The 26,493-nt window shown below is 49.9% G+C and overlaps 1 protein-coding gene across 2 annotated transcripts; it reads right to left on the bottom strand.

The window, feature by feature from the left end:
* Nucleotides 1-50: 50 nt before the first annotated feature.
* LOC142021880 (lysosomal dipeptide transporter MFSD1-like) lies at nucleotides 51-26,493 on the bottom strand. 2 transcript variants are annotated; one of them, XM_075011142.1, is made up of 13 exons: nucleotides 26,388-26,493; nucleotides 22,961-22,985; nucleotides 19,183-19,292; nucleotides 19,032-19,087; nucleotides 17,242-17,385; nucleotides 16,606-16,764; nucleotides 14,325-14,440; nucleotides 12,324-12,424; nucleotides 9,875-9,986; nucleotides 9,051-9,188; nucleotides 8,363-8,502; nucleotides 1,716-1,827; nucleotides 51-830 (listed from the first exon to the last, which is right to left on the bottom strand). In XM_075011142.1, exons 3-13 carry the CDS (start codon nucleotides 19,227-19,229, stop codon nucleotides 717-719), a joined length of 1,239 nt encoding a protein of 412 aa, XP_074867243.1. In that variant the 5' UTR covers nucleotides 19,230-19,292; nucleotides 22,961-22,985; nucleotides 26,388-26,493; the 3' UTR covers nucleotides 51-716. The 2 variants fall into 2 exon arrangements, with proteins under 2 accessions (XP_074867243.1, XP_074867242.1); XM_075011141.1 differs by having other exon boundaries at nucleotides 22,961-23,061; nucleotides 26,388-26,442.

The raw sequence follows: 26,493 nt of genomic DNA, 5'->3' as shown, positions 1-26,493 counted from the left end.
TGTTTTTCCAAGTCCACAATCAGTGTGCATTGACGGCCACTCACATAAGATCACATTTTAAGTGGGGTTATTTACTATTTTCAATCAAGGTAACATAGCTGAATAATGCAACTTGTGGGACTGTTAACTAGCAAAGCAACAGATAGTTCAGCTAGTTTTCACATACAAAGTCTTGCCAACTTAAAATGAGTAAAACAATCCCAATTGTCTCTGCAAGGACACTGGAAATCTTATTTGGGAAAGGACATTGACAATTGGTAACAATTACTGAAACGGAAGGCTACTCAAACCATTCACATCTCTGCATGAGGGGTTTTCTGTGAAGGTGTAGTGATATTTTAGTGAAATACCTTACACTGGCATATTTGTAACAATTAATTACCGTGGATTAGAAGACAGTATATAGTTGCTTAGAACAAACTTCAGGTGGACTGAATTTAGATTCAACATTCTAGTTTCACCCATTTCTAGAAGTGCATTACGTAAGCTTCATCACTGGCTTAATGTACCATATGGCTGATTTGTTCCAGACACAAGGAACAAAACAAATTTCCCTTCCTGTACATAATTCCTTTTATATACCAGCTTGATTTTTACAATGCTTCCCTTGTTAACACTCCCCTAAAAAGTTACAATGTACAAGAGGGGCAGCACAGTGCTAGCAAGCATTTGTAATCTGTCACTGTACAATCCAACATAGGGCATACTCATGTGTGCTAGTTAATGGACCCTTCATCTCCCGCTTCAACAAGGAGTGGTGCCGTATCTATGGGCTGCCTGACCTCCTGTTCTGCAGATGATTGCTTTGTTGATCGGTTCAGTGTCCCACCCTGGCAAGTCAGAGAAGCAGTGAGTGAAACAAACACATATCATAGAATCATAGAATGCTAGGACTGGAAGGGACCTTGAGAGGTCATCCTGTCCAGGCCCCTGCCCTCATGGCAGGACCAAGTACTGTCTAGACCATCCCTGATAGACACTTATCTAATCTGTTCTTAAATATCTCCAGAGATGGAGATTCCAGAGCCTCCCTAGGCAATTTATTCCAGTGTTTGACCACCCTGACAGTTAGGAACTTCTTCCTAATGTCCAGCCTAAACTCCCTTGCTGCAGTTTAAGCCCATTGCTTCTTGTTCTATCTTCACAGGCCAAGAAGAACAAGTTTTCTCCCTCCTCCTTATGACACCCTTTTAGATACCTGAAAACCGCTATCATGTCCCCCCTTAATCTTCTTTTTTCCAAACTAAACAAGTCCAGTTCTTTCAGCCTTTCTTCATAAGTCATGTTCTCTAGAACTTTGATCATTCTTGTTGCTCTTTTCTGGACCCTTTCCAATTTCTCCACATCTTTCTTGAAATGACTTTACTAGAGAATGGGTGTAGCTTACAGATATCTGTTCAGCAGATATTTGGGTCTTTTTGCAATCCATCTTGACAGAAGGAATGTAAGATTAGGCCACCAACGTATGTGATACTGGACATCCCCACCATTGCCACAAACAGTAGGTATCTATTTTTCTGGGACAAATTCAAAAGTATCTATCCAGAGTTGGTGAGAAAACCTATCATACAACTCTGCACTACTCAAGGTCCCTTTTAAACCATGATGTAAAAGCTAAGTTTACACCTAAGGCTTACCCAAATGCTCTTTAATAGGCTATACCTAGTGTCCAAATCATCTTGCCCTGGATGTAGAAGGTTTAAGCTTGTTATTACCTGCTGCTTGTCCACCACATTGAGGCAAACAGAGGCAATAATACATCCAATGGTGTTTGCCAACAGGTAGGTCATCATCCGCTGCCAGTGCCACAGTGGAATCTTTACTTCACTGTGGGGTCCAGAAAAAAGAAAGGTTACTCACCGTAGTAACGGTGGTTCTTCGAGATGTGTCCCCGTGGGTGCTCCACATTAGGTGTCGGGCTCGCCCGGCGCCGCAGATTGGATCTTCCAAGCAGTTTCTGCCGGACCGCGCATGCGCCGGTGCGCGCCGCTCCCCCGCGCGCTCCCGGCCATGTGCGCGATCCGGTCCCCGCCAGTTCCTTGACCAACCGCCTCGGATGCTCCTGCAAAACACTAAACAGAGATCCGGAGCGGGGAGGATGGGCGGGTAGTGGAGCACCCACGGGGACACATCTCGAAGAACCACCGTTACTACGGTGAGTAACCTTTCTTTCTTCTTCGAGTGTCCCCGTGGGTGCTCCACATTAGGTGACTACCCAGCAGTAACCCAAGATAGGAGGTGGGTAATCGGATTATGTGCAGCTTGTCCCCGAGAGGACCGCTGCCAAGAGACGGGTATCCTCTTGGAATACCCTGTGCAGGGCGTAATGTTTGGCGAAGGTGTCACAGGATGACCAGGTCGCCACTCTGCAAATGTCTTTTAGCGCAACGCCCTTGAAAAAAGACTGTTGATGCTGCCACCGCCCTAGTGGAATGAGCCCTGGGCGTGGCCAGTAAAGGAGTCTTTTTGAGTTTGTAGCACATTTTTATGCAAGATACGATGTGCTTAGAGATTCTCTGCGAAGAGAGACATTCTCCTTTTGATTTGGGAGCGATAGAGACTAGGAGCCTATCCGTTCTCCGGAAGGACTTGGTCCTGTCCATATAGAAAGCTAGCGCCTGCTCACGTCCAGGAGGTGTAGGCGCACCTCTTTGTTAGAGTTATGAGGCTTTGGATAAACAAGGGTAAACAATAGGTTCGTTAGTATGAAACTCAGAAAGAAACTTTAGGAACAAAGGCTGGATGCAGCCGTATGGTTACCGCCTCCTTGGAAAAACAGCGCAGGGCGGCGTTGCCATAACTGCCTCAAGCTCGCTCACCCTGCGAGCTGACGTGATTGCGAGAAGAAAGGTCGTCTTCATCATAAGGAGGCGGAGGGAAACCGTGGCCAAAGGCTCAAACGGTGGTCCCCTTTTCGCATTAAGCACCAGGTCCGAGTTCCACAGAGGTGGAAGCGGTTTCTGAGGGGGGTATAGGCTTACCAGCCCTTTGAAGAACCTGGTAACCATGGGATGGGCGAACACCGTGTGCCCTTCCTCTTCGTGTCTGAACACCAAAATGGCGGCCAGGTGGACCTGAAACGAGGATAGCGAGAGTCCTCCTCTCTTGAGGTCCAGTAAATACTCTAATATCACAGCCATAGGCACCGAAAGGGGGCTAGCTGTTTGGTAGAACACCATGCCGTAAAGCGAGTCCATTTCTGCTTGAAGGTCTTCCTGGTGGAAGTCCTCCTGCTACTTTCTAGGACTTGCTGCACTTCCTCCGTACATGTGCTCTCTAGGGAGCTGAGCCATGGATTAACCACGTTTGTAGTCGCAGGCTTTGGGGGTGCGGATGCACTATGGACCCCTGGGCTTGCGTGAGCAGATCCCGCGCCACCGGAGGGGACCTCAGTGGCCGGTCCGACATGCGCAGGAATAGGGGGAACCATTGCTGTCGATCCCACGTTGGGACTATCGGGATCATTCAGGTTCCTTCCCTCCTGGCTTTCTGCAACACTTTGTGGATGAGCACTGTGGGAGGGAAAGCGTAAAGCAGGGGGCCCCTCCATGAGATCGCGAAGGCATCCCTCAGGGACCCCCGTCCCAGTCCTGCCCTGGAGCAGAATCGTGGGCACTTCTTGTTGTGCTGAGTAGCAAACAGGGTCTATCTGGGGAAAAACCCCATGCGTGGAAAAATCGGTTGCAGCAGATCGGGACGGATCTGCCACTCGTGCGTGAGTGCGAAACGCCTGCTCAGCTGGTCTGCCTTCACATTGCGAGCGCCTGGTAAGTACGAGGCTTTCAAGGTTACATTGTTGGCGATGCAGCAGTTCCACAACCGGACTGCTTCTACACATAAGGCACGGGACCGAGCTCCTCCTTGCCGATTTATATAAAACATGGTGGAGGTATCGTCTGTACTGATCCCGACTACCTTGCCTTTCAGTTGGTCTCGAAAGTGTCTGCAGGCGTTGAACACTGCTTTGAGCTCCAGTATATTTGTGTGCAGTGACTGCTCCATAGAGGACCACAGCCCTTGCGTCACCTCTTCGCCCATGTGTGCTCCCCACCCTATGAGGGGGGCATCTGTAGTAAGAAAAACCAATACGTGTGGTTGGTGGAAGGGTACCCTTGTTAGCAGGTTCTCTGGGTTTACCCACCGTTGCAGGGATTTGCGCACCTCCGTTGTGGGCGACGCCATCCTGTGAACAGTGTGTGCTGCCGGTTTGTATACGCTCGCCAGCCAATGCTGCATGCTGCGCATGTGTAACCTGGCGTTCTGTTGTACGAAACGTTGCTGCTGCCATGTGGCCCAGCGGCTGTAAGCACGTCAGAACCGGCACCATAGGGCTGAAGGTGAAGCCTTGCGCGAGGGAGCCGATGGCCCGAAAGCGAGTCTCTGGTAGATACGCCCTCGCTGTAATAGAATTTATGCGTGCCCCTACGAACTCTATGTCCTGTGTGGGGTCTGTCTTTGATTTTGTCAGATTGATAAGCAGGCCGAGCGAAGAGAACGTGCCTGCTGTGACACATATTATGCGTAGTACCTCCTCCTTTGAGGCCCCTTTGAGTAGGCAGTCATTCAGATACTGGAATATAAATACCCCCTGTCTGTGCAGGTAGGCTGACACCACTGCCAAGGTCTTGGTGAAGACTCTGGGGGCTGAGGAGAGCCCAAACGGTAGGACCTTGTAAGTCGAGGGCTGCGAACCAATCTCCATCGTCTAGTGCCGTAAGGATGGAGGCGTTTGTGATCATCCGAAAACGTTGCTTGCGCAGGTACCGGTGAGGCCTCGAAAATCTAAGATGGACCTCCCCGTGAGGAAGTACCTCGAGTAGAACCCTCTCCCTTGCAGTTGCTCCGGCACTCTTTCCACTGCCCCTACGAGCATGAGATGGTCTACCTCCTGCTTGAGCCTCGCTACATGGGAGGTCTCCTGGAGGTGGGGCCCCGGGTGGAGGTCATGGCGGTGGGAGCAACTGGGAGGGGATGGCGTACCCCGTGGCTATGATCTCCAGCACCCATGTGTCTGTGGTGATCCTTTGCCACTGGTTATAAAATGGTCGGATGATGGCCTTGAGCACTGGTTTCGTGCCCTCTGGAAGCGAGTCCATGAGGGAGGTCAACCTAATGTGGTTGTTGAAATTATGGTTCGCTAGATGCGCTGCGTAATTTGCCATTGGCAACAGTAGCGTGGAGGAGGAGTAGACCTTTCTGCCCAACAGCTCTAGCTTTTTGGCATGTTTGTTTATTCCCCCACGTTGCGACGACTCCGCCACCAAAGAATTTGGTTGTGGGTGGCTGAACAGGAACTCCATGCCCTTCGTGGGCACGAAGTATTTTTTTTTTTTTTTTCGCTCTTTTGTGGACAGGCGGAATAGTCGCAGGAGTCTGCCATATCATAGTGGCAGGCTCCAAGATTGCGTCATCAGCGGTATTGCTATTTTGGAGGAGGCCGGAGGTCTCAGATTTTTGAGGAGCTTATGGTGTTGCTCTTGCACCTTTGCTGTCTGGAAGCCTTGCGTGAAGGCCACCCTCGTAAAACAGCTCTTGGAACTGTTTGAGATCGTCCGGAGGATGGACGCCCCCCGGGGCCGTAGCCTCATCCGGGGAGGAAAGCGAGGAACCGCTGGGGTACGTCTTTCTGGACCCTTCCGGTTCCTGCTGATGATGGTACACCCTCTCACTAGAGGTGTGCGAGGAAAAATCTCGGGGTTCCATAACCAGTCCCCCCTGAGATGCTTAAGTCTCTGTCCCCGGCCACAATTGCCCTTGGGGGTACGAGATCGTTCGTAGGGATCTTTCCCTAGTAGATTGCCGATGGTGTCTATGCCCTGCGTGGTAGGGGCGACCACGGCAGTATAAGCACTGGTCTTGGGAAGGTGACCTAGACCACTCCCTTGGTGCATACCCTTTGCGTCTGGGGGAGGGAGACCGTCGAGACCCTGGAGAGAGCGACTTTGCCTAATAGTCCAGCGGTTCAAATCCCAGGAAGGGTGGAGGTGGTCCCAGCCAGGGTGAGGCTGGTTGCAGAAATGGAGAAGGGGGCTCTGGGTAGGCCAAGGAGGGGGGGGACCCCTGCCTTCTAGTTGGAGTCTGCAACATAGCGGAGGGCTGTGAGAAAGCAACTACACAGCCCTGTGCGGAGAGGGGCTGCAATGCCTCCTCTTGTGTGCAGTCTTCCCCCTCCCTTGAGGAGGTAACTCCGCCCCTGACATACAGGGGATCCCGGCCACGTCCGCACCGAGCTTGGCACACTCGAAGTCGGTGCCGCATGTGCGGTGTCCTTCGGTGCCGGCAGGCTGCGTGCCTGCGCGCTCTGCACCGCCGGTTTTCCAGGGGTCGGTGGTACCGGCGCTTGTTTAGCCGCCGCCCTGCCTGCGGTGCGGGGCGGCTGGCTGATTATCGAAGGGTGAGCCGCTTGCACGTGGCTCTCCGTGCCCCCGCCGATCAGCTGTTGCTGCGGCTGGGGGCTGCTCGCTCCTCCCGTCCCGCTCGTTGTTGCTGCCGGCAGGGATCGGGCTGGGGGGCATACAGGGCATTCCGGCGTCCGCACCGAGCTCGGCACGCTCAAGGGCGGTGCCGCACGTGCGGTGTCCTCCAGTGCCGGCAGGCTACGTGCCTGCGCGCTCTGCACCGCCGGTTCCCCAGGGGTCGGTGCCGCTGCCTGCGGTGCCGCTGGTACCAGCGCTTGTTTAGCCGCCGCCCTGCCTGCGGTGCGGGGCGGCTGGCTGATTATCGGAGGCTGAGCTGCTTCCACGTGGCTCTCCGTGCCGCCGCTGATCAGCTGTTGCTGCGGCTGGGGGCTGCTCGCTCCTCCCGTCCCGCTCGCTGTTGCTGCCGGCAGGGATCGGGCTGGGGAGCATACAGGGGATTCCGGCCCCGTCTGCACCGAGCTCGGCACGCTCGAGGGCGATGCCGCATGTGCGGTGTCCTCCGGTGCCGGCAGGCTGCGTGCCTGCGCGCTCTGCACCGCCGGTTCCCCGGGGGTCGGTGCCGCTGCCTGCGGTGCCGCCAGTACCGGCGTTTGCTTAGCCGCCGCCCTGCCTGCGGTGCGGGGCGGCTGGCTGAGTATTGGAGGCTGAGCCGCTTCCACGTGGCTCTCCGTGCCGCCGCCGATCAGCTGTTGCTGCGGCTGGGGGCTGCTTGCTCCTCCCGTCCCGCTCGCTGTTGCTGCCGGCAGGGATCGGGCTGGAGATACTTTCCTCCGTTTCTGCGCTGATGGAGTGAGGGAGGCAGCTTTCCTTTTAAGGGCCCCGGAGGGTCCCTCCTGCTGCGGCCGCTCCGGCACTTCTGGCTGGAGGGCCTTGTCAAGAAGCAGCATTTTTTTTTTTTTTTTTTTTTTTTTAAAGCCTGAAGAGGACATTGTTGGTGAGTCTTTGTGTTTTTAAGTGGGTACTTAGCACCTTCTTTGTGCCGTTTTCCCCGTCCGATGGTCTGCCTTAGCCGGAGGGCTGATAGCCCTAGCTCCTGGCCTCCGGCGCTTGTTACTGGGACTGGCTGAGCTGTCCCTCTCCTAGCTTGTTCGTTGTTGTTTTTTTTTTTTTTTTTTTTTTACAAAATAACAAACGGCTAGCTTATAGTAGCCTAAGTGCCTGAAAAAACTTTAAGAAAAAACAGATAAAGCCATTGAATACACTACTTGGCCTTAGCCTAGTTGGATTCCGTCTGCAGCCGACGGCGGTTAAGAGGAACTGGCGGGGACCGGATCGCGCACATGGCCGGGAGCGCGCGGGGGAGCGGCGCGCACCGGCGCATGCGCGGTCCGGCAGAAACTGCTTGGAAGATCCGATCTGCGGCGCCGGGCGAGCCCGACACCTAATGTGGAGCACCCACGGGGACACTCGAAGAAGAATAGACAATCAATGAATGATCACTCGAGACCTTCTTTCCTCTTTTTATATAACCAGAACCCTAAATTGATACAAAAATGTGGATCCTCATCTGCCAGGGTAAACCTGTGACCCACTAGCCCTCTAATCTGTTTCCAAACCTGCACCTGCACGTAGTCTCACAAAGGGTAGTGGTGGGGGAGGCAGTAGTGGAGATGAGTGAAGAGGGGTGGCCTGTTGGCTGAAAACTTGGAAAGGGGAGCTTCTTGGAGCACGGGCAGTGCAAAGAGACCAACTGCTCCTTCTCTCCAAGGAGCAGCCAAAAAACACATTTGCCAGTAGCAGCCTGTCTGAATGCCCCACTGCACCGCTGGCTGAGAGCCACCTATGGTAAGCGTCTTCCAGTCAGGTACATGGTGTGGTCATGTGTGTCCTGAAACCACGCTTGGTTTAAACCACGAACAAAACTGACTGTATACTCTTAGTTTAGTCCGCATCAGAACAACTTATGAGCTTTTGCATAAGAGACAAAAGGCACTAGTTCTCACCTGGACTTGGTTCCAAGAATGTGTCCAACAATCAGATTGGAGAGGCCAATTCCAAGCATTTGCACAGAGGTTGCAAGCCCCATAGCTGTCCCTAATGTGGCCTGGGGAACCACAAGGGGTATGGATGGCCACATACTTGCCTGTTGTAAGGAGTAATGAAATGGGCTGATGTTAAAAGAGGAAAAGTGTGCTGCCAAGACATCTTCTAGAAGATTCAAACAATTCAAGCCCAGGTTCAGGCCATTAGCTGATTGTCCTCATTACACATCTGGATGCTTTATGGAAGGGTTTACACCTTCCTCTGACCTAGCCACAACCGTCAGACAAGAAGATTACAATAAATGGGTGATGGGAATGGCTACATTTTTCCTCTCCAACTACTCCAGTCAGCCGAAAGCATGTACTCAGTGAGAAGATGGGATAACTGACTTAGGTGGATACTCTGGATCCTGCTCCAAAGGTGTCATGAAAGGACAGCACTTGCTTAACTGATGCTGCTTCCTCCAGACCATGTCAAGGGGTTCCTTGAGCTGTTTTGAGTTAAATGGGAGCATTTGCTCTAATTCAAAGACCTCAGAATGCAGCTGTGACACACAACCAATGGAAAGCCCTTGGGTAGTGTAAAATGCCAGTGTCAGGAAAGAAATGAGGACAGAGCAGAGCTATAAAGTGCCTTTTACATACTTACAGCAGCAAAGGAGTAAGTGATCCCCAGCCAGATGGTAGAGACAAGCGGAGGAACAAATGTAAACGCCAAGAGAGCAAACACTGGCAGAGTCAGCACAGCACAGCCAATTGCAAACACACCTCGCAGTCCAATATAATCCTGATGAAGGACAAACAGAAGGTGATTTACCACGAGCCCCACACTGTTTCCACCAGGGCTCCATTGTGCTCCTCCTCAATGTGCACAGCAGAGTAATGCATGCTGGTAAATAATTTATGAGCATATCAGATACTGGAAAGTACCACCTTACAAAGTATTCCCAGTTCCTCCCATGTACTGAGAGAGACTGTTGTACATGACAGCACATAAACTCTAAGGTTTTAGTTTTAAAGCAGTATGTTGCATTTTAATGCTTACGGAAACAAGGGCCTGATAAATTAGACAAAGCATGAGTTGATTCTGTGCAAACTTTGCTCTTCATCCTTTGCAAAGCTCTGCCTCTGACCTTCAAGACTGACCTGCATCAGCCCCCTCATTGTTTTACCTTGGGCCACTCAGAAGAATTCAGGTATTTGTATGATAATTCTACAACAGAAACCAGGGGTCAGAGATAAAATTCATTTAATTTCTGACCTAACCCAGAATGGACGCCCAAGTCTTCAGTTTCCAAACTGTTAACACTCTGCATCATTGATGACCCAATTCTGGAGCTCTAATTTTAAACAGCCTCCCTATTTTTACAACCATTCTCTGTCAGAGATGATAAAAATATTTGTACTAAGCCCTGGTATATCAACAGACCATCAACTATGTTGGTGATATCCTGCTACATATTGCATACTCACAATTAATATGCCAACTGCTGCAGAAAGAACAAGGGAACTGTCATACACTGCTCCAGCAACGTAAGCAGCTGCCTGCTGACTGTAGCCAGAGTATTTATCCTGGATAAATTTGCTAAAAATAGAATAAAGGGGGACAAAACGTATACACAGTTAGGATTCTTTGTCTGACTGTGGATACAAAGCAAGTCTGTGCACAAATGTCAGGACATGGAGTCTTAACTAGAGAATTTATCAAAGCACAAACTCATGTTAGCATGGCTAATAGCTCTGCATTCTCACCATGTTTTTAAAAAGGTGTCTGAACAGATAGGTCTTTTGTGGTGGAGGACAGGGTTTTACCATTCTTTTGCTTTATGATGGATAAAGGGAGGCCTGAAAGTTTGAGAGCATGGGAAGGGGAGCATGCATCTTGGTAATTCCTGAAAGAGTGAATCCTGTTTTCCCAGTTGAGCTCAAGGGAGTGGGGGGGTCAAGTGGGGGAGGAACAGGAACAGAAAACTTCTCAACCCTGAAACAGAAAGGGTGGGAGGATATAAGTTTTTAGATACATTCACTGAAAACAATGGGAGGGAAAGATCAGTATTTAACAACTTCAACCCATTGATTAAGGGCACAGAAATCTCCCACTCTGGTTTTCTGACGCTGCATGGAGATCTCTAATAAAAGCAGAGGAGACAAGTCCCAGTATCACGACAGCAGAAAACAAGGCTCTCAAGCTTCCCTCATGCATAATGGAGCATAAAAATGGCATAAACCCTGTGTTTTTAAAATCCTGTGTAGGGCATCCAGCCACGGCTCAGCAGCTTTGTGAGACTAATTTATTTGGAACCTCCCCTGCTCACCAAGATTTTGTCTGGTTGCTCTTAAGTGGCTAAAATTATTTTGAGGAGAGCAGAACTTCTTTGTAGCTCTTGGGCAGCAAAATGCTGTCCCTATAGATTTACTTAAATAGACCCAGGTAATCAATGACACTGAAGGCAGTGGACCATTCTTGTTTGGAAACAAGCCTGGTATTAATCCACTGAAAGGGGCATTTGAAACATGACTGTGTGCCTGAGGCAGTGTGGAGTATTGCTCCAGGACAGGATGTGGGGACATAGCACGGTAGGAATTATGTGGGTAAGTTGAGGGTATGGTAAACAGATGACAGCTGGCCAAAGAGCCCATTTTAGGAAGTGGCGGGGAACCCCAAAGATCCTAGTACTGTGCATTTTCCTTTCTCTATGTTCTAATATTAGAGCCATGTTCGTTAATTGGTGCAGCAAGACTGAGAGGAAACTTCCCCACCCCAAGCTGCTGAGCTGTCGGTTTACGTTTGTAAATATAAAATCCTCCTTGCTCTTCTCTCCCAAGCATCTCAGAGCTCTTTGCTAATGCTAAGTTTTGCAAACACTGGTGAAAAAACTAGCAGTATATCTATTGGCAACATGGGGAAGACAGACAGAGGAGAAGCACTTTCCCCAAGGGTACACAGAGAGAGACGGTAGTGGAGCCAGAGCAGAACCCAGGTCTGGTGAAATAGGGTGCTCCTCTAGCTGCACTACCTTCTCACTGAGATTCTAGCATCTGGGAAACTGCAGCGTGCTGTAGGACCTGCCATGCACAGCATCTTTAATCTATACTTTATCTTAAGATGCTGGCTGCCTTCCAGGCAGCTGGTCCCACATGTGATAGTCTTGGAAGGAGTCTCTGGAAGGCTGCAGTGGTTGAGTTTTTAGGCAGGAAACAATTCACAGCATCAGGGCCCTGGAATTTTACCCCACAGGAGCCCTCAGCTCCTTCCTCTTCTTGACACTGATGCTCCAGTAAGTGTTTTACTTGAATGGATTTGTGTAGCACAGACCCCTTGGCCCCAGAAGCTGGACACTTCTGTCTAGGTGAATTTCCTGAGCCTTTCAGGTGCCAGTCGTATGGGTTTCTTCTTTGCCACTGTCCCACCTAGGTCAGGGAAGAGCTATTATTTTTCAGGAAACCAAATTTGGAATTTCTCCAATATGTGGACTTTTTGGAAGAGCCCAATTTCCCTTAAAGTTGCTTTGGAATGGAAATCCTCATGTCTGCAATCCTTTGCAAGATGGCTGCATAAACCAATGCAAGGGAGAGAAGACCCAAAGGACTCTGAAACACTATAGCTGAATATTAAGCACCTTGCTGGGGAGGCGCACTGCTCCTTTTTTGGCTTTGGGCTCACAAAGCAAATAGTGAACAAGCTAAAATGACGAGAAGCCCTGTGGGACCTTATGGTCTAACAGATTTTTTGAAGCATAAACTTTTGTGGGCAAAGATCCACTTTATCAGATGCATCGAGCTGAACAACCTGTTTGGAAAGCTCTCCATTCCTCTCAAGTTGCTAACTGAATGGAGAGCTAGATGGACGAAGTTAGCTCCAGACTAAAACTCTGGTGCTGGGAGCAGTTACCATCACCAGTGCTAATGTTCCAGTTGGTACCTGGCATCTGCCACAAAAGGGAAGACCCCATTGTAGAAGAACATGATGGTGAGAACTAGGAGCCAGTAGCGAAGTGGCAGTCGCTGGACATCCTGAACCCGCTGCAAAGAGAAAAAAGCCCTCTAGATTATCAGGATACAGATTACTTCCAACTTCATAAGAATTTTGCCTTCTTTCTCTACTGTTCCATGAGAGGGCCAGCTGGTGACTCGAGTCTGAAAGGTTGCTCATTTGTCTCTCTGAGCTCCAGCATTCGCTGTTCCCCTCCACACCCCACCCTTTCCTGGCAGTGTGACAGCACAAGTGCTTTTCCTTCCCTTCATAATAGTCAGTGGCAACAAAAGATGTTTCCGAGTACAATTTGCAGCTCGCAGAGGCAAACCATGGGATGAAGCGCGAGAGAGATGTAGTAATAGAGAGAAAGCCGTGTTAGTCTATATGCTATCAAAACAAAAAAGCAGTCAAGTAGCACTTTAAAGACTAACAAAATAATTTATTAGGTGAGCTTTCATGGGACAGACCCACTTCTTCAGACCATAGCCATACCAGAAGCACAGGGCACTACATTTAGCTGTTTGGAATGGAGATTCATCAAGTACATAAAAAAAAACTCACCCAGATCCAGACAGACATCATGGTTCTGGTATGGCTATGGTCTGAAGAAGTGGGTCTGTCCCACAAACGCTCACCTCATAAATTATTTTGTTAGTCGTTAAAGTGCTACTTGACTGCTTTTTTGTTTTAACAGAGATGTAGGTATAACTCAGAGTTGTTAATAAAGGGAAACACCGGAATGTAACCAGCACCTTAAAAGTGGAAATCTATTATTAAGCTCTTATTTCAGAGTACGCTCTTTCGTAGTTTAATGGATCGGATGACCTGAAGATATGGCAGCCCCACTGCTTGGGACACTATGGGTATCTCTACACAGCGATTAGACTCCAGCTTGGCGCAACACAGAGCGGGGTGAAACGTATTTTGGGATTAATCTATGAAGAGACCCGCGGAGTGCTGAAGGTGTTATTGGAGAATGTCTTTCGTGACGCTGTCGCATACACTGAACACTCTAAGTGAAAAACGGTAATGGCTATGGATGTGGTTTATGCTCTGCAGCGCCAGTGTTTTACCTTATATGGCTTTGGCAGCTACATGGCTCCTTCGAGTCAACAGAACTATACAAAGGTTCTTTTAAGAGTCACAAAAAATGCCAATATTTAAAAAGGGCTCTAGATGCAATCCTGGCAATTACAGACCAGTAAGTCTAATGTTGGTACCTGGCAAATTAATTGATAACCTGATGTTATGGCAGCCCTGCTGCTTGGGACATTATTGATATCTCTACACTGTGATTAGACTCCCATGACTGGCCCAAGCCAGCTGAGTCAGGCTCACTGGGATGTTTAATTGTAGCACAGACATTTTGGCTCAGGCCACAGCCTGGGATCTGGGACCCTGGTGGATCCCAGAGGCAGGACTGTAGCCTGAGCCCTGACAGTCCAGACCACAATTGAACAGGTGCTTATCCCAGCTGAGAAGTCAGCTGAGATGGGCCAGCCATGAGTGTCTAATGGCAGTGAAGACATACCCTGGGAGAGTGCAGCACAGAGACTGTTTCTGCCTTGGCAGGAAGCTGGGTCAGTTCTGAGCAGATTATTCTGTAAGTCACACAAGAGGGTGTTAGAATCTCACATGCATTCACAAGTGACTTGCCAAGTGACCTCAGGAGAATGTTTGCTGACCCCACATGCTCAGAGTACTAGCTCTGGCCGCTGTTAGGCTGGCAATCTCTATCCTCTTTCTTTTATTTAATTTGCATGACCTGTTGTCATTTGCAGCTGCAGAATCCTCAGAAAATTACACATTACCATATAAAACTTGAATGAGCTACTACAATTTCAAACTTTAGTCTCCCAAGGCAAACTCAGCAGCAACAATACAATTCAGTGAACCCATTACAATCCTCCAGGCTCTGGAGGAAATGGCTGTCTGTATTCCACGTACCACTTTCTTGGACTCTTGCTGGATAATTCCATCCAAGCCAAGCTGCTTCATGCCTACTTTGTCCAATGCACTGACTGTGATGGATGAAATAAAACCCAAGCCACACAGCAGGGTACCTGCAAACACAGAAATGATTTTAGGACTTCCCTGGAGCACAGAGAGCTGAATGACAGAACGCAGTGCATGATTCATGGTCCTGGCTTCTCTCTTAAAAATATGATTAGTACATCTTCATTGCATGAGGGGGGCAAGTCTTGTAGTAGTTGTACTATAAGTTCTGAAATGTATTAGTATGAGTATTTCTGCTTATTGGTACACTCCTGCTGTAGCTGGGGATTAAAATAGTCCTGGATATTGAGACCAGCTGAAGAAACTCTCAGTATCCATGGGACCAGGCAATAACCCTGATTTTCTCTGGAAGACAAGGGTTAAAAACCCCTTCCCATACTTTTTAGTCTGCTTCCGCTCTGTAGAGTAACAGCAGGCAAGGAAGATCAAAGTGAGCCTTGGTGTAAACAGGTACAACTCCTCAGAAAGAAGTCACTGGAGTTACACTGGGTTATGCTAGCGATGAATTTACCTCAGAGTCCCTGTTGCAAAAAAAACCTGTTTTCTAACAGAATCCTTTGAAAAATCAAGTGATGTTCACTTGAAAGTCCTGCTCAGATGTGCACTGGCTTAAAATTTAACCCTTCACATGTAGCGTACTCAGATTGTTCTGTTACTGCTGCAATTGCAAAATCCTCATCCCAGTGCACTGCGGAACTAAAGGTCTGGAGGGGAACCTGTAAAAGTAGAGCTTGTCGGGAGAACACATCAGTAGGGCAGAGGGGCAGGATTTTTCTCAGATTTGCCTCTCACCTGGAAGTTCCAAACTTGAACAGGGCTGGGACAACCTTCACAGGTTTGTTACTTGGTATCATGAATGAACACCTTTAAACTCAGTGGTAGCAGGTTCTGTGTTTGCAAGCAGCAAGGTGAACCATTGTGAAGAGAGATGGGTATTTCTGAATTGAAGCAGTCACCTGTTGGGAGAGTCTTTTGTGTAGCCAGAGGAGACATACAGAAATGGTTTAAATCTCAAACAGGCTTGGAAGATTTCAGTAAATATCCAGGCCTCAAAACAAATCTGGGAATAGGGATATGTAAGTAGAAAGAAAATGTTTAATCAGGTTATTTTTTCATTTTGGGTTTGGTGCAGGACTGCTTAGGCTTGCTGATGTACCCCCTGTACACTGTAACTTTTAAGCTGAATCCCAGGAAATAATTTTCTGTGTTTTAATCTACCTTTTTAGTTGCTCTCTTACACCTTGCAACCAAGTATGCTTTATCACCACCTGTATCTTATTGTTTTGTTAATAAATCACCCTTCTTTAAACAACGGTTTGATTCCTGTGCCCTAGAGAAGGTTCTATATGTGTGCATGCCTAAGGCTGAGAGGTCAACTATCAGAGATTGCAGTTTGCTCTTCTGTTTGTTTTCATGCTTTCTCCTAAGAGAAGGTTAAGAGCTGGCGTTACCTCACGGAGACATCCCGAGTGTCTCTTCCTGAGTTCTTAAAAGGGGTTTTCTCACTTGGGTGGCGACAGCTATTTCCCAATGACAGTGAGCTTGGGAAGCTTTTATGCAGACGTATACAGATGCAATACAATTTCAAGGTCTCTTGCAGGCCCCCACTTTCAGCACTTGGAGTGTCAGAGTGGGGCACAGCCCTGACACTTGGTGAGTACGTTTATCCTACACTCCCCATCCCGAGAGACTCTGCATCCAGTACAAACACAGTGATTCCCACTGTCATTTGTCCAAGGCATTTTTAACACATGTATCACCATGATACCCAGACACAATCATCATCTAGGCCAGTGGTTCTCAAGCTGGGGGACTATGGACCCCAAGGATAACCCAGGAGGTGTGAGAGTTATGTCTTGGGCTGCTGGCCCCACTGATCAATTCCTACCATCCACTCCAGACTGGAAACGAAGCCAGCCCTCAGCAGACGGAAGCAAGGAGCCAGGCAGGCAGCACTGTACAAGGCAGCACTGCTAAGTGGACACGGGCTGTGGACACCCCCAGTTTGCACACCCCTGTTATATTACATTTTCAAGCCAGGAATGAGAGCGAGGGTACACTGCCTGGAAGACTCACAACCCATCCTACACTCACCAGATTCACTCTCTTACCTATGCAGATTCCTCACCAGTTAGACTGTATCACTTGTCTACTTCAGCTTGGGCCTAGAGGCAGGTAAAGAGCAGAAGCAGAAACTAGAAGAAAAACTCACCTCCCCAGAGTGTCCAGTGGATACCAAAGTGGATCTCAAACTGCTGGGTGAAGAAAAAGTTGAGGACACTCCCAAGCCGGGAGAAGGACAGTGTCAGTCCAAATGCCAACGCCAGTTCCTTCCCCTTGAACCAGAAGGCAGTGATGCGATTCTGCACAACTTGAAGAGTGAGGGAACAAACAAGGCAGGGTTATATTAAAAGAGGCATGGAAACCAAGCCCAGAGCATGATGCCAAGGGCACTTTCCAGTCCATGTTCTGTGGGCCAGATGGAATCAGTGTCAAAGACAGTATGCTAGTTTAGCATCCTTTTGGGACAATCCTTACAACTAGTGACAGAAGGGAAGCTCAAGGCTTGCAAGAAGCCAGGCTGTAGCATTGGAATTGCAGCTGCTACTCCCAGGAAGGGGCAAAGACTGTTTAAAATAAGGGTTCTTAACATGAGAAGGGCAGGTGAAAGCTCTATAACTCACACCAGGCAGACCCAATACACCCACTTCATCCCCCCTAATCAGGCCTGGTTCCGGATACACAGAGCACGTGGACTGACTGCAGAATAGATACCCAGGGACAAAAATCCCATTTATTCTCCCATTGTTGGGCGTCTAATCAGGAGAGGTGGTCTCAGATTCCTTACTGGTAAGTGATCCATTTCCAGATCCAAACAGCAACCGTCCTGTCAGCATCAGAGGCAGAAGGTATGGTGTTCCCTTGAAGTGAGAGCCCAGCGCAAATATGGACGATCCAACAACAGTCAGGAAAGAGAAAAGAAAGACACCAACTAGGGAGGGAGACAGAAAAAGCACAGGGACACATTGAAATCTAGCCAACAAAACACAGAGAATGAATGTGCAATAAGAAAATTTGAGAGGCGCTCTGAATTTTTATCCCAGGACAGATAAATCCTTGGTTCGCCCATCAAATTGGCTCTGAGACATATTATTTTACCACAATACAGTGCCTTTCACTGAAGGACCTCGGGTCACTTTGCAGAGGAGAGAAATAGCATCATGACTTAGACATGCAGAAACTGAGGCAGAGGAATGTTAATAGCTCAACCACAAAACTATAAGCTTCATACTTCTGAGTCCTACTCAAGCCTTGCAACTGACTCTTGGAAGTTGGCCAAGTAACTTCACCTCTGTGTCAACATCCTCATATGGAAAAAGAGAGTCAAGAATGCTGACCAACCCCACAGGAGAGTGGCCATGTCTACATTCTTTAATGTGGTGTGGAGCTTGGTTCCATGGCAGGAAACACCAAAAAGAAGGTAATGTAGAGAGAAGAACACAAACTTATCAGTCACTTTAAGATAGGAAGTTTCAACAGATAAAGGATCACTGCCAGATCTGAACATGCCCGTCTTTCCTTTTATTGGCTACGTCTACACGTGCACGCTACATCGAAATAGTCTATTTCGATGAATAATGTCTACACGTCCTCCAGGGCTGGCAACGTCCACGTTCAACTTCGACGTTGGGCAGCACCACATCGAAATAGGCGCTGCGAGGGAACGTCTACATGCCAAAGTAGCACACATCAAAATAAGGGTGCCAGGAACAGCTGCAGACAGGGTCACAGGGCGGACTCAACAGCAAGCCACTCCCTTAAAGGGCCCCTCCCAGACACACTTGCACTAAACAGCACAAGATCCACAGAGCCGACAACTGGTTGCAGACCCTGTGCATGCAGCATGGATCCCCAGCTGCCGCAGCAGCAGCCAGAAGCCCTGGGCTGAGGGCTGCTGCCCACGTTGACCATAGAGCCCCGCAGGGGCTGGAGAGAGAGCGACTCTCAACCCCTCAGCTGATGGCCGCCATGGCAGACCCCACTATTTCGATGTTGCGGGACGCGGATCGTCTACACGTGCCCTACTTCGACGTTCAGCTTCGAAGTAGGGCGCTATTCCCATCCCCTCAAGGGGTTAGCAACTTCGATGTCTCGCCGCCTAACGTCGATTTCAACTTCGAAATAGCACCCAACATGTGTAGCCGTGACGGGCGCTATTTCGAAGTTGGCGCCGCTACTTCGAAGTAGCGTGCACGTGTAGACGCGGCCATTGTGTGTCAGAAGATAAAACAACATTTACTCCTCTGTTTTGTGTCATACTAAATTCTAATGATCCATAATCGTGCATCAGGCCAAAGGGGTAACTCCAAATTCTTATAGCAGAGATCCCAGATGCTCCTAATCCTATTGAAGAGCCTTTTAAAGACTCATCTTGTTTCCACACTACAGGAAGCACCTGTTTTTGTTTGCTCGTTTTGTTGATTCTGCTGCCTCATGCCTCAGGACCTTACTGAAAAGGCAACTCAGGTCTTGGTACCATAAAGCACACAAGAGCACCCTGTCCTCTTTGAGTTGAAGGAATAGCAAGAAAGGTCACTCCTCTGCAAGATCATCTGTAACTAAATAATGGGGACTTACAGCGATTTCCCAGTTTATCGATCAGGAATCCAGCCAAAATCACCACCAGTGCATTCCTAGGGAGAAAACCACAAACATTTGGTTTTACTGTCTGCACACGCTACGGCCAGTGCACACAATGCCTCCCCTGAGCAAAAGAAAGGTGACTCACGTCCAGGCATAGATTGCATACAGCAGATTATACTGTGCAGGAGTCATCCCCAGACCTTCAATGCAGGCCAATGTGCCATTATGCTGGGTTCCATTGGGGCAGGTTAGGTTCTGCATAAGAAGTCAACATAAAGAGTTTGTGTTCCAACAGTAAGAGAGGTCTAATTTGGATTATACAATAATCATCCAACCTTTTTAAAATTATTTATTTATTTACTGGTGGAGGAACTCAATAGGTACAAAAACCTGGTTTTGACTTCATCTCTAGAGTGGACCTCCACCATCCATTTCCCAGGGTGAAAGAGTGAATTTGAAGATTTTCAGGGGCTTGCATGTATAATATATCCACCTTGAGGATACAAATGTAATTAAAAAGTTCTGACTGACAAAGGAGCTACAGCTCAGACCCTCAGGCATGACCATCCCTGAGAAGCTGGAGCAGAAGCCGGAGCCCCACAGCGAGGACAAGGGGCCCAGTGACAGCACCCTCATCATCGCAATCCCGTCCGGGTTGTCCAGCCAGGCCCCCTCTACACAGCCTCCCTCAAGTTTTTTGAGGGTCCCTCAGGTAGGTGCTGGGTGTTTCAAATGCTCTGGGGCTTAGGGAGGGGATGCCCGCCTCTGCCACAGCTGGCAGTGAGCTGCTCACACGGCCATTGGCCCCAGTCCATAAGCACCCTAGACGGCCGTACTCCCCAGCCCCACAGAGGGCTGCGCTTGGGACTCAGCACCCACTCCCATGGACAGCACTACAGGCTGCATGCCTGGGGACAGAATGGTGGGGCTGACCTGACCAAACCTGGCATGTGCCCCACCCATGCGGGGACCCTTCAGCACATGGGATCCCACAGGACCCCCAGGCCATTGGACAAAGAGGTGGGGGGCTCCATGGAGGGAGCAGGGCACAGCCCCCAGGGCTAGTTTGCAGGTCTGATGGGTCGTCTCCACAGCTCCACCATCCAGGGGCCAACTGAGCCCCGTCTATGGTCAGGAGAGGCCTGGAGCAGCCACTGAGGAGGCTGGGGCACCCCCACCTTCAGCACCCATGCGGGTCCACAGCAGAGGTATACGCTGGCACCACCAGGAGGAGGAGGCCACAGCAGCCCACACAGCTGCCCTGTGGGACCAAACCAGCATCCCATCCTGGGGGAATGTCTGACAATGGAGCAGGAGGCCTGGGGTTGGGTGACAGGTGCCCTTGACATCCTCACTCAGGCCGTGACTGCCCACCTGTCCCAGCCTCTCGCTTCCTCGCCTGACCCCCTGCAGCCCTCCTTGCAGCCCCTGACCTCATTGTCGTGCTCTTAGCCGACCTCCCACCAGCTGCCCTGCTGGAACTGGCCTAGTGGCTGGACAGGGCAGGTCACGGGGAGCCAGCTCCCCCAGTTCCTACTTAACCGCCTCCCCCACCACAGATCCCATGTCTGTAGCACCCCGGCATACCCCTACCTTCCTGTAGTCCTGGCCCCATCCCAGCTCCAATGGGGACTACAGATCTGGGGCAGTAGGGGTACTGTGGCTGGCGCAGCTCATGGTTCTCCACCCCTGTTGAGGAATAAGGCCCCCCACCCCAATCCACGACTCCCCTCCAATTTCACTGCCCCCACCCCTGCCCACCACATTGTACGTAGTTCCCCTCTGTTCTCAATTCCTTATATAGTTTGTAGTTAAAAAATTGTTCCATCATATAAACAGTTTATTTTCAACCAACCCCATGTCCCCTGTGATTGATAGTGGGGCGGTGAGGGGTTATGCTGGAGGGTGCCTGGGGGAGGGTCATTGAGGCCCCCAAGTGAAGGCCTCCCAGACCTGCATCCCCATTCTAGTGTGCCTAGTGGCACAGGGAGTGGGCCAGCTGCACCCAACTATGGACAACCTTGGCAGCCCACCCCTGCATGAAGACCTTGCCTTTGCTCTCCACAATATTGTGGAGAGCACAGCATGTCTCCATCATGGTGGGCATGTTGCAGAGGCTGACCTAAATGTCTGTTCCATGGTGTTCCAGGCCTGGTTTAGATGGTCGTTAAAAAGATCCTGGCTCAGGTCCATGTGGCCTATGGAAGGCCACATGACCCATGGGTGTAGGGGCCCTGACCGGGAGCTCCTGCAGGGGCATGGAGGTCCCCTCTTGCATCCTGAGCCCACGCTACAAGTTCCTGAATACCCAGGCATCATGGGCTTGGCCCATCTAGCCCACAGAGATGTCCAGGAATTGCCCTTTGGCCTCTACGAGGGCCTGAAGCTCCACAGAGTGGTACCCCTTGTGGTTGATAAAAGTGCCCCTGCTGTCGTCCAGGTGCCGGATGGCGACGTAGGTTCCATCCAGTGTGCCAAAACAGTTGGCCAACCCCAGCTCTGAGAATCCTGTGAGGGTCCCCAACACAGATAACCCAGTGCAGGAGGATGGTATTTATTGCCCTGATGACCTGCATAGGATGGAGGGTAAACACACCCATAAGTGCATGGCAGGGAACTCCAGGCCCCACTGGCCCTGGCTCCACCCCCTTCCCTGTACGGCCCCCTCTGGGGTCTCCCTCTGCCTCTCTACCGGCTCCCCTCCCCTCCAGACCCTGCCTCCTCTGTTGCCTCCTGGGCCCCCATCCCTGGTCCCCCAGGGTCCCCTTTTCCTGGGAGCCCCCTCCCCTCTCCCTGTGGTGAGCATGTGACCTGAGCATGCCTTACTTCCAGGAAGATAGCCCCAACGGTCACCTTGCCCACCCCGAACTGGTGCCCAACTGACTGGTGGTCAGCTTCCATATTGGGATGGCGACCCTCTTCTCCAGGGGGATCGCTGGCCACATGCAGGCGTTCTGGTGCTGGAGGGCAGGGGTGAGCCAGTGACATAGATCCAGAAATGTCCTCTTGGTCATGCGGAAGTACCAGATCCAGTGGTCATCGTCCGGGTCCCACAAATCAGCCCTGGTGAGGTAGCCCTGGAAGCACCGTCTGGCCCGGGGAAGGGGGCGTGGATGTTGCCCATCGAGGCAGTCTGCAGGAAGGCGGCTAGGTGGCTGGCCCCACAGAGGAATTGGAGCATGGCCACAAGCAACATGGCCAACAGGCTGACCACAGCCTCGAGGAGTTCCCCACTGGGGAGCTGCTGGGGATCCATGTGCCTCTATAATGAGCGTCTGGTCCCTGCATCGGGTCTGCAGTGTTGTGTATGGCAAGGATGCTTGGGAGGGGCCCTTTAAGGGAGCAGCTGGCTGCATCTCCTGGAAGGGCTTGTCAGCCATGTGTTCCCATCACTTCCTGACCCATTCTTTCAAAAGAGTGCCTGGAACTGTGTAGATGCTCTCTTTCAAAATGGTGTACTGGTCTTTTGAAAAAGCAGTTTGAGACCTTGATCCGCTTTTTGTGTGCAGATGCGCTCTTTCTATAGGCGATCTTCCAGAAGATACCTTCCGGAAAATCACCTTTCAAAATTACGCTGTAGTGTAGACATAGTCATAATGACTGAGCGCGGGAAAGATATTAGACTGAAACATATATAAAAGTCACCAAGCAATAATAATTGTTCCTCCAACTGCTTGCTTTAACTTTCTACATATTACTCTCCTAGGCTGTCCACGTCTCAGAATATGGACACATCTTTCATAGCAGCTATCATGGGTACAGCATCTCAGATGCTTGGTTATCTGGATTAGAATTTTTTTTCAAATTGTCTTTGTGACTGAGAATCTCTGCTTTATGACTGAGATACACTTTTCAGTCTCCTCTTTGACTGCAGTGAACCTGGCATTGCAGAAGTTATCTTTCCCCTTTACCTAGTCACTTACCCCTTGAAACTGCTCCTGCAGGACACTGGGAATATCAAAGCAGAAATAAGAGCCAAAAGTCAAAAGGCAGTTGAAGAAAAGCACTAGGAACCTGTAATAAGCTGCAGAGTAAACACACTTGTTATTGTGTTACAAAATATCTCATGTTGATCAAGTTGCTGCCATTCTTGTGACTTTTATATGCACACATCCTGTAATGTAGTTAGAATTCAAAACTAACTGGAAGTTTGTCATTGACAATAGACTGATATCAGCTTGCTCTACTAATAATTAAAATGTTATTTTAAATATATAGGTGTAACTACTATCACTAACTAGTAATTGTGAGATACCATTTCATATCCCTGTGTTGATTTTTTCTATTCCTGTCTTAAGCCCTGATCCAACAACTGGATCTGCATAGGTGAGGATTCAAATGCCTTTCATAGAATCATAGAATCCTAGGGCTGGAAGGGACCTTAGGAGGTCATCTAGTCTAGCCCCCTGCCTAAAGCCAGTGCCAGGAACAATTAATGCCAGTGGGTCTCCACTCAAAGGTAAAGGTTGGATTGCATAGACTGGCTCTCTGGTGCGGGGAAATAAGTCTAGATTGCCGCAGTAAAGTATCATGCTCATCATTGGTGTTACACATGCCATATTTATTCTGGAGTATGCCGGACCCGACACACCGTTCACTGTAATCTAGTTTTTAGAAATCTGTTAAGTATTCACAGTATGTTGCACTGTGTGTCAAAATATCAGAAAATTTAAGTAGAGACTACATCTGTACCAATCTACCTCACTCAGCTCTAATTTTCACCACAAACCCTTAAGCTAGGTGTGGAGAACCCCCAACCCACAGTCTGGATCCAGACTGCGGCTTGCCCCTCAAGGCTTGGGGCTCCCTCCCCCAGCATCCGGCCTGTGGAGTGTATGGAGCCCTGATCCTTGAGTGGCACAGTCAGGCAAGCTGGAGTTGGATCCAGCCCATGGACTCTGCCTGAACTGGACAGGAAGTGGCATTGCTGCTCCTCTTCCCTCTTTGTTGGCCGGGAAAATGGCAGTATGGTTTCCTGGATAGGCTTCTCCTGCTGCTCAGAATTCTGGCCAATCAGAGCATCAGGGGGTGATGCCTGGAGAAAAGCCTCTCCAGGGAATGTTTCTCTGAGCTGCTGCTCCTCTAGCTGGAGCGGGAAGAAGCAGCAGCAGGCCTGCACAGTTGCCCAGAACGCCTAGCCCACTCCTGCACCCTCCCTCCTGCCCAGCCCCTCAGTCTTGTTCCTGTACTGCCCCTCCCACACAGACACCCCCACACCCACCCTGCTCCTGCACATTCCCACCCATCTACACTCCATCCCCAGCCCCTCTTCAACTGCCCCCCTGTCCAGACCCTTCACTTCCATTCTAGTCCTGCCCCACTGCTCCCAGACCATTTGTGCACTGAGATCCTCCACTCCCAGCCTGCTCCTGCACTCTCCTTGCTACACAGATCCCGTCTCCCCAACCCGCTCCTGTACCCTCCCATCCAGACCTCAAATACCCACACCAGTCCACTCCTGCACCCTCCCTCCCACCCAGACATTACACCTACTCCCCTGAAGCGCCCTCCCACATACTGAACTCTGAACACCTCATTTTTAATCCCACCCTGGACCACCATAAGAGTTAATCTGGACTGGGGGAGCCCTGAATGTTAATCCTCCCTTCTCCACCCTCCTGACCGTGGTGCTGGAGTGCGAGGGGAATGAGGTGTCTCAGTAAGGGCTATATCAGTCAAGGTTTTGTATGTTTTGGGAGGTCTATTTGCTTCTCACTTTTATGTGGCCCCCAAATGATTTTTATGGGAGTTAGTACTTCCCAACCTAATAAAGGGTTTCCCACTCCGGCCTTTAGCCACTCACCAGCAGATTAATAGAGAATTAGAGCCGCTGGAATGCCATGGGAGAAACAGGCAGACTGTATATTGTGAGTCTCTCACTTTGTGAGTTGCCATTTCAGAGATAAGTATCAGAGAGGTAGCCCTGTCAGTCTGCATCTTCGAGAACAAGAAGTCCTGTGGCACCTTATAGACTAACAGATATTTTGGAGAGTAAGTTTCGGGGGCAAAGACCCGCTTTGTGAGATGCATGAGACATCTCCTGATTCACAAACCTGTCAGTCAACACTTCAATAGAGTGGGACATTTTGTTAATGACCTGAAAGTTTGCGTCTTACGGAAGAGGAATTTTCACAACAGTTTGGAAAGAAAGTCTGCTGAACTCTCTTTTATATTCAAACTTGACATATTAATTTGACATGTGGTTTGAACCAGGATGGGAATTTTCTAGGTCATTATAGGGGCTCGTATGCATACCTGGCTTTATCTAATTTTTCACTCCCCCCCCGCCCCGCTATTCTCTGATTTGCTCACCTTTATAATATTTTTCTGATTTGTCAACCATGATTACTATTTTTGGTTCTCTGTGCCTTAAATATTGAGTCTGTTCTGGTATAGCTATGGTCTGAAGAAGTGGGTCTGTCCCACGAAAGCTCATCATCTGATAAATTATTTTGTTAGTCTTTAAAGTGCTACTGGACTGCTTTGCTTTCACCTGTGTGAGTATACATACATGAACTTTACTTCCCTATGCCATTAAAGAGTCTCTCACAATACTTTGCTTCTTCTTACATGTAGCGTATGCATATACTGACTGCACTAGAAATTCACAGTTATTAGCAAGTATATAGTCAACAATGCAATAGTTGCCACGGTTAGTGTTGTGGGGTTACCAAGGGATTCAGGGAAATGTATGACAGTTACCAGCATAGATCTTGTCCAGTGCTCATCACCAGTCACTGTGCTAGGTACAGCACAGTCCACTTCCACAGGACACTGGGACAGTGCAGTGAGTTAATGCACCATGAAAAGAGCAGTACAGGGTAGGGTTAACCCTGTGCTGTGCAGAAGCAGCTTGTAGGAGTTCTGCAGTGCAGGGTGATGGTTGCAGGTGTTGTGGCCACCTCAGGGTCCCAAGCTATGCTGAGCAGGAGGGAAATAACAAGCCGCGGTGTGCTTGTGCAGCACCCAGCCAAACAGTTGGCTCCAGGACTGGGGCTCCATAGTGCACAGTCCCCGATTCAGCGAGGGAGGGAGCAGGGTGCCCGTAGCACCCACTGCAGGAACGTGCCCTGAGAACAAAGCAGGGGGCAGGGTGCGCCTGACCCTGAAGCACCAGGCTCCCCACGCACTCCACACGGCGCATATCCAGGCTCTCAGCCAGGGTCTGGGGAGAGAGACTGTGCCCGGTGCAAGTGCCTGGCATGGCTCTGGGGAAAGGCCGCGTGATACGTCAATCATCTGGAGGGGCTGGTCACCCAGGACCACCACAGTCCCGTGGCACAGCACTCTTCCCTTCCCCGCCAGCCGTGGCGGGGTCTTTACACCGGCGCGGTGCGGCCAGACTCTCACCTCTTTCCGCCGGCCACGCCATCGCCGCTGGCTGTGTCGGCTCCGCCTCCAGCCCAGCGCGCTCCGCTTCAGGCCCCGCCCCCTTCCCGGCGGCTGCCCGCCTCGC

This window comes from Carettochelys insculpta, chromosome 16 (assembly GCF_033958435.1).
Source record: "Carettochelys insculpta isolate YL-2023 chromosome 16, ASM3395843v1, whole genome shotgun sequence".
Taxonomy (NCBI): domain Eukaryota; kingdom Metazoa; phylum Chordata; order Testudines; family Carettochelyidae; genus Carettochelys; species Carettochelys insculpta.
Note: the sequence above shows the minus strand (reverse complement) of the source record. Positions and strands in the feature narration are given on the sequence as shown.